Here is an 11465-nt window from a genome sequence, read left to right as displayed (position 1 = left end):
TCCCTCTGCCTTTTAATTTTTTAAATTAGGTTTTGTACTGCTGTTTAAAGAGGTGCTGGGCGCTTGTGATGGCCCCAAGGTTTTATCCAGAGTGACAGGGCTTGAAGTAAAGGAAGACAAAGCCAGAAGACTCTGGCATTGCATGGGCACCTTGGAAAAGGAGGCTAGAAAAGAACACCACAAATGTAAGCACGGGAAGCAGCTTTAGTTTTCCGCTGTCATAAACAGCATAAATTTTGGCTCTAGGTTTGAATTTCCCTGAAAGTGAAGTGCAGGAGGTGTGTGCTCTTTCCTTTCTCACCTCCTTCTAGCTTTGTAGTAAACTGTCACCAGTCTGAGCAGCTGCTGAAATCCGGTAGGAATCACAGCAGAGGTAATTCGTGGTATTTACATGTAGGGCTGTGCCAGTTCTGTGTTCACAGGCTCCTGTACCAGGTGCTCTATGTTTTGTTTTAAAAAGTCTTAAGTGCTTTTTTTATTTTTTTTAGTGTTTAAAAGAAGAGTTAAAAGTTTAGTGTCTTTTATAGAACCCTTTGTCTTCTATATTCTGATGCTTTAAACTATTTAGTAAGTATTTTAAATTTAAATTTATTTATTTTATGTTATAAAACCAAACTTAAACGAAGTACTAAGTAATTGTTTAATGTATAAAAATATCTTAAAACGGTGATTTTTTTCCATCTGACACTTTCAAAGCTGCCTGAGTTTCCAGGAGAACGGGTGATACACGTCTCCTGCAGCGCACTGCTGCAGTGTGAGGCCGATGCTGTCAGTCCCCAGGGACCCAGCTGTAAATCTGGTCTCCAGTCGTAAGGAGAAACACCACTGTCAGTTGTTCCGTTCCTGGCAGCGGGGAGAAAATCTTTTTGGACCAAGCCTTGGCACGGAGCTGGGCGGCTCTCCTGGGGCAGGAGCGCGCGTGCTGCCGGAGGTCAGGGCTGTGAGCACAGCTGGAGCGCCAGCTCGTGATTCAGGCCCTGGGCTTGCAAAGCCTCCAGATGTGCTTAATTTCCTCAGCCAAACGCCAGACAATTAGCCTTCAGTGCAAAGGCCGGGCTCTCAGAAGTATTTAATGGGATGTGAATGTGGCTGGGCTGACTTCATCCCCGCGAGCATGACAGTGGGTGGGAGCCCCGACTTGTTGCTGAGCTCTAGGAAATCAGTGCGCGGCTTCCTAGATGGAGATTTAGAATGTAGTTAGCAAAAACACTGCGAGCCGTTTGCTGATTTTCGCAGAAACAGGCTCTTGCTTCCCGGGCGTGCTTTATTTAGCTGCGTGTCCGGGCCGCTGCTCTGCCGCGTGGTGCAGGGAGGTGGGGGAATCGCTACCCCACTCCCTCCCCTTTCCTTCTTCCCTTGCTGGCCTGACGTCTGGGGCTGAGATCTCCCTCACCATGCCGAGAAGCAGCCAAAGCACCAGGGCTGCTTCTCCCAGGACCTGAGGATGTAGCAGGATCCGTCCCGCCTGCGGCTGCCTGCAGGAGAGCCGCGCTGCCGCGCACAGGTCTGTGGCTCGCTCCGTGTGTGGGGATGGGGGTGCAAGAGAGGCTGCCTTGTTTTGGGGTCGGTATTGGTGGAGCAGGGAACTTCAGCAGGGTTTCCAGCTGTGGGAAGGTTGGAGCAATGCAGCACGGCTGCCCTGAGGGATGGCAGCAGCCCTGATGACCTCAGGTCTCCTGTTTGCTGCAGGCCAGGTCTGAATATCACCAGGACTGCTTTATAGAGAGCACTTGGTTCTTTTAGAGTGTGAGACATGCAGTCAATTTGTCTTTTTTTTTTTTTTTTTTTCCCTTTTTGTGGGTTGTGATGTAAAGCTTGCAGGAATTTTTTGCCAAAAGGACAGTGCTTGGAAGGGTTTGCTGGCAATGGCAGCTCTAGGTGCATTTCTCCCACCTGTGGGCACGGTGTGGGTTTGCACCAAGCCAAAGTTTCTAAGCCTACCTGGGCTGTGGGGACCTGCAAGGCTCTGCCTTGAAGCAGGCATCGTCCCTTACACTTTGGGACTGGTGCTGGGGTAACTGAGGGCTTTTGTTCACTAGTGGAACTGAAATGCAGATTTCCAGGAGAGAACAGAAGGGGTTTGATGAATGGTGGGCTTCTTAGTCTGTTTTAGGTCCTTGAATTAGCAAAGTTCCTAGGGAGCATGGGACAGGTTTGCTCCCTGCAGTGGGCAGGTGCCTGTCTGCTGCAGGACAGTCCCTGCTGCTGCCCCTGTGCGTGGGCTGTGAGGTGACATCCTCTGGGATAAGGAAGGGCAGAATTGTCCCTAAACCATTAGCCAGCTTCTGGGGCTGTGGAGAACACAAATAATTTGCAGCACCCCAAAGTTTCCACTTCCAGCTGTGCTGATTTAAAAACACAGCAGGGATGTTTTTGCTTAGAAATTATTATTTTTTCTTTAATTAAAGTGACTATTTAAAAAATTTTCTGTACAAATAAGGGGACCTCAGACTGCCTTAACTTCCAAATCCCCTCCGAGCACGCAGCTGGGACAAACGGGAAGTGGTGCGTGTCCCCCTCCCATTTTCCAGGCCCTGGAAATACTCACCACATGCTCCATGTGTTGCTGTCTCCAAATTCCTTCCCTGAGCGAGTAAGAGGAGAGAGGCATCAGCGTGCCGGAGGCTCCCTGCACTCCACCAGGCTGAGATCACCGTGGTCCCCCCCCCCTTTCTGGGGACCACAGCTTGGCTTGGGTGGTGGTGGCACCAGCAAGGGCAGGAATGAATGGGAAGGGGCTACAGGATGCAGGTGGGGTCTTGGTGCCCAGCAAGCAACCCTGCTGGGCAATGAAAATCCTTTTCTCATCTTCTACCATCTCAAACAGGTTATTTGTTATACCTGATTTACTGGTAGGAAAATGGAACTTGAAGAAGAGGCAAAGCACGGATGGTTTTGAAGTTCTGTGTTAATACAGAATTCATCCTTACTGGCACAGCAGGGTGGAAGCTCCTGGCTGGCTGTGACCTTGCAGGAGCCCAGCTCAGTGCATGTTGCAGATGCACACATGCTTATTTCGCTGCCCTTTGGATCTCGTATAGCCCTGGTTAGCACAAAAATCCTGCCCAGCCCACTGCTTTTGCTGGGGGCTGGCTCCCTGTTTGCCAGCAGAGCCACAGGGAAGTGGCATGGAAGTGAAGAGCAGTTTGGTGGCATTGCAAGATGTCTGCATTTTTGACAAACACCCTGACTGAAAGGCTCATTTGTGCGGTCTCTCCTGCCTGGTGCACGTACCTCTGCAGCAAGGGCAGGCTTTGCTCTCCAGAAAAACACAGCCAGATTCCTGAAAGCCACCTGTAATCTGCTTCTCTTTGAGCAATGACTTCACTTTATTAGCTGGGGAAAAAAAAAAAAAGAGTATTTCCCATGGCTAAGGGCTTCAGTTACATGGCAGTTGTTCCATATAACCTGATCTTCAATCAAAAAAAATATATATACATATCACAGACTGAGTATCATGCATGAGCGTGTGTGCAGGGGGAGGGTGGTTAACATCTCTCTGTTACAACTTGCATATTTTTCCATTCATTCTTACAATTTAGAACTGATTTAAAATGCAGGAGATCATGGCTAGGTCACCCATGTGCATATTCATTTTTCCTTGAAATCCCTAAAAAGCTGACGTATTGGAGGAGAAATAGGCATTTGCCAGGAGCCTGTAAATACCTGTCCGTCAGAATGAAGAGAAGTGAAAAGTCACTGCAGATGGCAGTGGGGGAAACTTGTGTGTGTGGTCTGATTGTGCCAAAAGCATTGAGGCTGAATTGTGCAGCACGAAAATGACAGATGCCAACAATGCACTGCAAAAGGCCAACGTGTTTTAAATCTGGTATATATTGAGGCTGAGGCCAGGGAGAGTCTCCTTGTCCATATGTTAGGGTGGTTTTGTGCTGGTCTGACTTTACTGACCCATACTGAACAAACCCTATATCCAGGCCAGCAAAGACAAGGTCCTTGAGGTCCATGAGCTGTAGGGTGAGTGCTGAGGAGTGGCTGTCCTCAGCCAGCCAGCTCTGGGAGCACTGCAGAGGTTATTTCTAAGGCAAACTGATCCTCTGACGTGATAATGTCCATAACCAGCAGCAAAATTCAGTATGTCCTTCTTTATCCACCCTCTTAGTGCTGTCAGTGCTGTATGCCTCAGATTGTGGGCCCTTCACTGGGGACTGCAAGAGAAAATAGACACTCCTGCCCCAAAATAAAAGAATAATAATAAATAAATAAATAAATAAATAAAAATAAAAATCACAGCAACATGCTTCAGTTCCCAGGGCCATAGGAAAGCCCAGGTGGTTACTACATGGGGGATAGGTAAGCAGAGGGGATTCCAGGGTGGAAGAATTCATGCAGGTGAGGTTTGATGTGGTGAAATGTCCCTTGCTCTCCTCCTTCCTGACCTTTGCCATCTCGCAGGTCCTGGTCACCATGCTGATTCGCACTTGTTTTCTTTTTGCCTGCCTGCCCGTGGCGAGCCATGTCTGGGGACGAGGGGGCCAAGGTAAGGAGTCGTCTGCCCTCGCTCTGGGGGGAGCGCTGGGGGCATCCCGTGGGGTCCGGCTACCCCCTGGGTGAAGCTCAGCCCCAGCCCTTGTGTGGTGGAGCTCCAAGCAGCCCATTCCTATGTATAAAGAGCGATGGGAGATCAGGGGGCCCTCTGGGGGAGGATCCCCATCCCACCCACCCTGCAGTGCCTGTTCTCATTGCTGGCAGCAGTTCAGCGCGCCGCTCCCTTGCACCGGGGATGCATTTCAGCCTGAGTAAGGAGTGAGGGATGCTTATGCGATCTGCAATTGGAGCTTGAGAACTGGGGAGAAAGAGTGGTGGTTTGTTAGCTGCCACATCTGTCCTGCTCTCTGAAACTATTGCTGTGGAGCTGTATGGTGACACCTGGTGCAACATTTAGGTAAGAGAGCATGCAAGGTGCAATCCTCCTGTACCATGCAGCGCTCCCACAGTGCCATAAATGAGCAGAAAATACCTATAGCATCTCACCATATCCTGTCCACCTTTATATTTCATATAAACCTCTGTGGAAGGGATCAGCACAAGGTGGTGAGTGCACATCAAAGCCAGGACAGACATATCTCCACGCCATGCATCTCCCAGATGTGTCTGGGCTTAGTTCCCTGTCCGCTGGAGAGCAAGGTTACAGCATCAAACAGCTCACATCCAACACGGGGCAGAGAAACAGTGGAGCTTTCATGGCACCGGGGTTCATTTGCATCCAGCACATAATGGCGCCTCAGAGGATGCTGTCCTTTCACATCTGTCTGGGGACATTCTTGCCTTTTTGCTGGGCTTCTAGAGCAACGGCCGAGGAGCTGGACCACGCTCATCCAGAAGGAGACAGCTCCATGTTTCATCTGACTATGAATCCCCCTCATTGTTCCCTGATCTTTTACCACTTCTCTTAAGCGTGACTCTGGGATTTGGTTTTGCCCCTCTTCCCTCTTCCCCATGTTTTCTTTCTTCCCCTTCATATTCGCCTGGGGTGACGTGTGAATCTGAGCTTTGTTCCCCCCGGATAGTTGTGTGCTTGTTGGGCAGCCCGCAGGAAGTCTCCACAAGGAAATATTAGGGCACAGACACAGGGCTGGGACAAGCAAGTCCTCGCTGCCAGCTCTCACTGCTTTCCTGGGCTCTGAATTCATGGCAATGCTGTCAGGAGATGGCTGGCATCATGCAAAACCAGATTACGGACCTGAGGAGTCCTGTGCAGCACAAACGGTTTGCCAGTACTGAGCAGGATGCTCTGGGTCACCTTAAGCATTTTTTATTTTACTTATTTTTTATTTTATTTTTTATTTATGAGTAATGATAAAGGGAAAGAGATTGGTAACAACTGCAGACGAGGTGGGCAATTGAGTGCAGATGTTTCAACCATGCAGGCAAAGGATGTGCTCACTCATGGCACATTAGGGCAGCCTGCTGGAAAGGCAGATGTAGACACAGGACCAGGGAGGAAGGGAGGTAAATTTGCTGAGTTGCCATCCTATAGCCAGTCAAGTGAAAAAGCTTCATATGGCGACATTTGTGTGACAGCACGGCTGCATTTCACCAAGGAATCACTGACTCAAAGTGACACATGGGCTGAGACGTTTAGCTGGGCTTTAACAGATCTCTGCCAAACCTGGAGCTGATAACAGAATACGCTCTTTCTTTGTTTTACCTCCTTGTCCTGTACTATTTTTTTCATCAGAATTTGCCATTTTAGTTTGCTGCTTCCTACAAATTGGCACAAGCTGGTGCCTGTGAGTTATGGTCCTGCCAGGAGCTGTTATTTGCACTTTATCAAGTTTTCTTTGTTCCTTTCTCCTGCCTTTTTTTTTTTTTTTTTTTTTTTAATTCCTCTCTACCATTCCCTCTTTCTAGACTGGAGCTGCCCCTGAAATAATCTTTTTGCAGGATGGGATCCATCACCTGGGGAATTCCTGTATTTTTTTAGCAGCCTGAGCCCATTGAGGAGCCTCGTTTGTCCCTTTTATCTATTTCCTGCCCTTCCATTTCAGACATCTGCACTAACACACTCTCTGAAACCAAACACACTGCATGAAAGCTCCCAGTGGTGTCTTCCAGGGTGAGAGAGGTGCATAGAAGCCCTCACCTCCTGCTGGGCTGCTTTTCCTGGTGGCAGCAGAGCTCAGTGAGGTCTCACGTGGTGGCCCCTGGTGGGTTTCCTGGCAGAGGGGTGTCAGGGGATGCTGAGCACTCAGATGGGATGGTGAAGGTCCCCTCTGAATGGCAGCAGACCCCAAATCCTCAGAGAAGGCAGCGTGCAGGGTGTTTTGTGCGGGTGTGTGCAGAGGGAGGAATCACATCCCTAACAGCACGGACACCCAGGGGCTCCTCCTCCCCAGGGTCAGGCCGCCTGAAACTCACGGTCCTCTCGGAAGACAGGCTCCAGATGAAATGGAAAGAGACCGAGGGGAACATCAACGGCTACAAAGTGCGGGTGAAACCCATGGCAGGTATGTGCGAGCACGTGGGATGTCGGACCCAGACAATTGATCTGGGCATAAGAGACCGAGACAGTAGAACTGGGGGGGGTCTAAATCGTGCTGGTGCTTGGGGTGAGATAAGGCAGAGGGAATTACCTGTTGGCTGGTTTGGCTTTAAGTGCTGATTACCTGCTCGTGCAGGGTGGACAAGGAGCCTTTCTGGCCACCACGGACTCAATCTGTAGTGCTTGTTCAAAGAGAGGTGAAATTCAGCCCCGTTCCCCCTGGGGGAAAGTGGAGCAGAAAACAGAAAGATTCATGGTGCTATGGTTATAACTGGCACTGCTGCAGTGTCTGCCCTCATCAGGGTCTTGCTGGCCTTATTAGGGGGCTCCCTGCTCTCCACCAAGGATAGGATGTCCTTGACCCCATAGAGGGGCTGCTCAGCCTTCTGGCTCCCTGCCCCCAGCAAGCTCCTGCTCCCCCCGGCTTCTGGCAGTGGTGCTGGAAGGACACCACGTCCCTTGGTGTCTGGAGGCAACCCTAGCCTCGTCTGGCATTTATTTTCCACTCACAGACACTTCCCCAGCTGGGTGGGGAGAGCAGGGCCAGCAATGCTCGTGCTCAGCCGCCTGCTTTTAGCTCAGCCCCCACCTGTTTGCCCAGCCGGAGCTGGAGGTTTCTCATTCCTTCCCTGCCCTGCTCCTCCTCGGGCCTCAGCACGGTGGCGGGGAGCGATGAGCATCCCGGGAACGTGGGGAATCCCCCAGACTGCACATGCCTGAGGCTTTCCCTCTGCGTGGGCTGGGGAGCTCCGTTTCCAGCCCTGGGGACGGTGGGGTCAGAAATGCATCCATCTGCACGATTAAAGGCTTGTAGATCTTTCTTGAACAGGGTTTTAGGGAGCTGCTTTGCCCTCCCTCGCTTTGTTTTGTTGCTGTGGTCCCAAAGATTCCCCGCAGACGTAGTGCAACGTTTGGCTGCTGCTCTGCAGAGCTGCCTCGCTCCATCTGCTCGCTGCCATGCCAAGGCAGAAATGTCCCAGTTTCCAGCTGCATCGCAGCCCCAGGACAAGGCTCACAGCCATGAGGCATGGCTGGAAGACCCCCTGCAGCAGGAGGGGTCTGGAGGTAGTGCTGGTCCCAAAAATGATCCCTCTCCTCACAGAGGACAGCTTCTTTTAGGGAGACATGGGACTTACAGAGAGAGCACAGCAAGAGCAGCTGCAATAAGTAAAAACAAGTCCCAGGTGCCACTTCGGAGCTCCAGAGATGTCAGGCCACTTCCTCACCCTGCCACACATGACATCAAGCACATCTCTTGGCTGGATGTTTTCCTAGGTGGTGGCAGCCCAACCTTTGCCCTCCGAAGACTGGGTTTTCAGGCAGCACCTCCTTGAGAAGTCAGTGGGAGTTACGCTAATGCTGGGTGGGAACTGGTTTTCCATTTTGGGCACGTAGCAGGGATTTAAAAAAGTTTTTCTCAGCTCTGGATGGGGGAAAAAATATTCAAAATCAGAAATCCGCAGAATTAAAAAATAAATTAGAGTTGACTGAGGTCCCCAGCCAGACATTCTCGGCATTTTAGCGGCGCTTTTTCTACTGTCAGCTTAAATTTAAGCTCTAGCAATTTCTGAGCTGTGGCTTCATCCCACCTCAGGGGACTCGGAGCAAGAAGTCATGCTGAAAACCAAGACTCCCAAAGCCACCGTGGGGGGGCTGAGCCCTACCAAGGAATACACGCTGCAGGTCTACGTGCTCAACGGCTCCCAGGAAGCCTTGTTTGCCAAGAGGAAATTTGTGAGTAAGTAGGAAGAGCGACGTTTTACCATTCAGAGAGCTCTTGGAGGTATGGCTCTGGCATGTGCCGTGTAGAATATGCCACAAAATGGAGCCTTTTGGTATTTTGGTTGCAAGCTTGGACAGGGGGATGGTGGAGACCCAGGGGATGAGGGATGAACCATGGTTCACGGAGCTGACTGGAATGACTTCTTATTTTTGTTCTTCCCACAGTAGAGGACCTCAAAAATGCATCCCAGGCTAGAAACAACCGAAGGAACGCGGGAGCTGCGTTGGGAAAGAATCTCACCTCCATGGGGAGCCCAGCAGCTGAGCACAGCGGGGGCGCAGAGCCCACCCCTCCACCCCCAAACACTGTCTTGGTGCAGCCAGGTGGGTGCCCAGACCGTCCTGCAGTCACAGAGGATGGATTTTGAGCCTTTACCATGCTGCCAGTGAGCAGGAGATATGGAAGCTTTCAGGGGTTTTGCTCTGCCAGGGACATTCTTTCAGTAAGACACAGGTTGTATGGGGATAACACAAGGGAAAAAAAAAAAAATATATATTTTTTTTCTTCTATTTGGAGCACAGCAAAGGACAGAGCTGAAAAGAAAAGGCAGAAGGGGGCTCAGCCCAAGGGCTCAGGAGAAGCCACGAGAAGCCAGCCCCATGTGGAGGCCGGTGTGACACAAACACCACCACCAGCCCCAAAATCATCCCAGCGCACTCCTGCAAGCTCAGAGCGAGAGTCTCTAGGAAAAGAAAAACCCACAAAGGATTCACTGAGGAGAGGTGAGAGGGGTTTCAGACATGTCCTGCTCCTTCTTTCTCACTGTTTTCTCCAATGATTGTTAAATGCGAGCCCCCAACCTCCAGCCCTCTCTCTGTCACCGAGATTTTAGGAGTACAGGTGCTGCTGCTACCACTCCGATTTGCTAAGCCATACATCGGGGAACTGCCAGGGATTGCTGCAGAAGTTTGGAGTTCTGCAAAACATCACAGATTTAAAGGCAAACTGGAGCTAGGAGAAAAATTCCTCTGAGAGGGTTTAACTTATTTTCCTCTATTTGCCCTATTCACATTGCCACCTCTCCCTTCTTCAGACAGACAGACCCATGCAAGTTTTTGTTCTCCAACAGACCCCAAGCCATGGCCCCTTTCATGCCTTCGGCAGGGAGAAGCACGTGGAGGTGCTCCTTACCCAACCCACTCCACCTCCTGGTTTCCTCCTTCACATTTCCCAGCTAACCAATCCATGCTGAACCTTCAGATGCACCAGCTGAGGATGTGGCAGGGCAGATGGCTCACAGCACTTTTGAAGTGGTGGATATGGCATTGAGCAGAGCATCCCCATTTGGTCCCTTGAGAGCAGCAGGAATTCATGGCCATGAGATGAGAGGAGAGTAACCCCTTGCCATCCAGATGCAGCAGGTTGCAGTTATCCATTTCTCTCTACCAAAGATGGAAAAAAAAAATCTGAAAAATACTCAGGGAAGATGCAGTCGATCAGCAACATGCCCTATCTTATCCTCTGTTAAGCTGCAGGCCTGGGGTGGGGAGAAAGGCAGGGCTGGAGGAGCTGTGATGCCAGCGGGTTTTTACGGAGAGATGGGATTTAATATAAAGCCACAAAATAATTACAGCCCACAGGGGATCTCACGATGGAATGGAATTAAGCAATCACCTGCAGTTCTTGGAGACTTAGTCTAGATAGAAAGGAAGCAAGGGCTGGGGCTGAGATGTAATGGAGCTGACAGCTTGCAGAGAGCAGAGCTTGGGCAAGGCACGCTCTTCCTGGCAGGCTTAACCCTTTCTTTGTGGAAATGGAGCTGCTCACCACTCTACTTCTTGGTACTGAGGTGGTTGCCCTTAGCCAAGGGTTTTTTCGAAGGTGCTGGGGTGTGTCAGGCTGGCAGATGGTCCAATCTGCTGTCCAGACAAGGTCTTACGCTGCAGGTTTGCTTCGTATCTTAAAACTGAAGTGTTTTTCCTCCTTTACAATTCTTCTCTCAATGTCATATGTTATTCCCCTGCAGGTTCCCAATTTCAGTGTGACACATCTGCAATGACTGACATCGTCCTGCTTGTGGATGGATCGTGGAGCATCGGACGCAGCAACTTCAAGCTCATTAAGGAGTTCCTGAGCACTTTAATTTCCCCATTCAGCATTGCCCAAGACAAGATAAGAGTAGGTAGGACACTTCCCTGTTTCCTGACCTTGGGAAATCCCTCCAGAAATAGTCTGTGTTTGAAGGGAGCTTTCTTTCCATTCCTGTGTTATCATGCTGCCCTGAGGAGCTTTTATACCTTTAGGCTGGGGTCCTGCATGCTTCTCTTGACACTTTCCCACCCTGTAGCATGCAAGAAACAGCTGTGCAGTGAGCAGAAGAAATGCTGCATGGGCAGCACCCGGTTGGGTGCTGAGGGAGGGCTTGATGCTGAGATACATTTGGGGTCTGCTGCCTGTCTCTGATGGGATGCTCAGCCTACAGAGCACGGCACAGAAGGATGTGGTGGCAATGCCACAGTGGAGATGCTGTGGGCTCAGCTGGGAATGGTGCCGCTTCCGGTTCTGAGGGATGCTAAACCCAGAGGATGGCACTGCCCAGGCTGTGTGTGAAACTGGGCAGTGCAAATCCTTCCTGCTGGCTAGTTTGACCCTGAATAACACTGAAGCCTTATCAAATGCTTCAGAGCAGCACCATGAGGGTTAAGTACCACCATGGAGAGACGTGGAACTAGTAGCCAG

General features: G+C 50.5%; 1 protein-coding gene across 4 annotated transcripts in view; it reads left to right on the top strand.

The window, feature by feature from the left end:
- The first annotated feature begins 1099 nt into the window (after positions 1-1099).
- COL20A1 (collagen type XX alpha 1 chain) overlaps positions 1100-11465 on the top strand; it is a 44430-nt gene continuing 34064 nt past the window's right edge. For 3 of the 4 annotated variants that reach the window (XM_084538412.1, XM_084538410.1, XM_084538409.1), the window contains exons 1-7: positions 1100-1504; positions 4414-4498; positions 6858-6968; positions 8598-8741; positions 8951-9109; positions 9308-9508; positions 10753-10908. In XM_084538412.1, the coding sequence (XP_084394538.1) occupies positions 4426-4498; positions 6858-6968; positions 8598-8741; positions 8951-9109; positions 9308-9508; positions 10753-10908 (844 nt within the window). In that variant the 5' untranslated portion in view covers positions 1100-1504; positions 4414-4425. Of the gene's footprint in view, positions 1505-4413; positions 4499-6857; positions 6969-8597; positions 8742-8950; positions 9110-9307; positions 9509-10752; positions 10909-11465 lie in introns of those variants that run through there. The other variant, XM_084538411.1, reaches the window with a different exon arrangement.

This window comes from Aythya ferina (genome assembly GCF_964211825.1).
Source record: "Aythya ferina genome assembly, chromosome: 16".
NCBI classification, from domain to species: Eukaryota; Metazoa; Chordata; class Aves; order Anseriformes; family Anatidae; genus Aythya; species Aythya ferina.
This window is presented reverse-complemented; position numbering and strand designations above follow the sequence as displayed.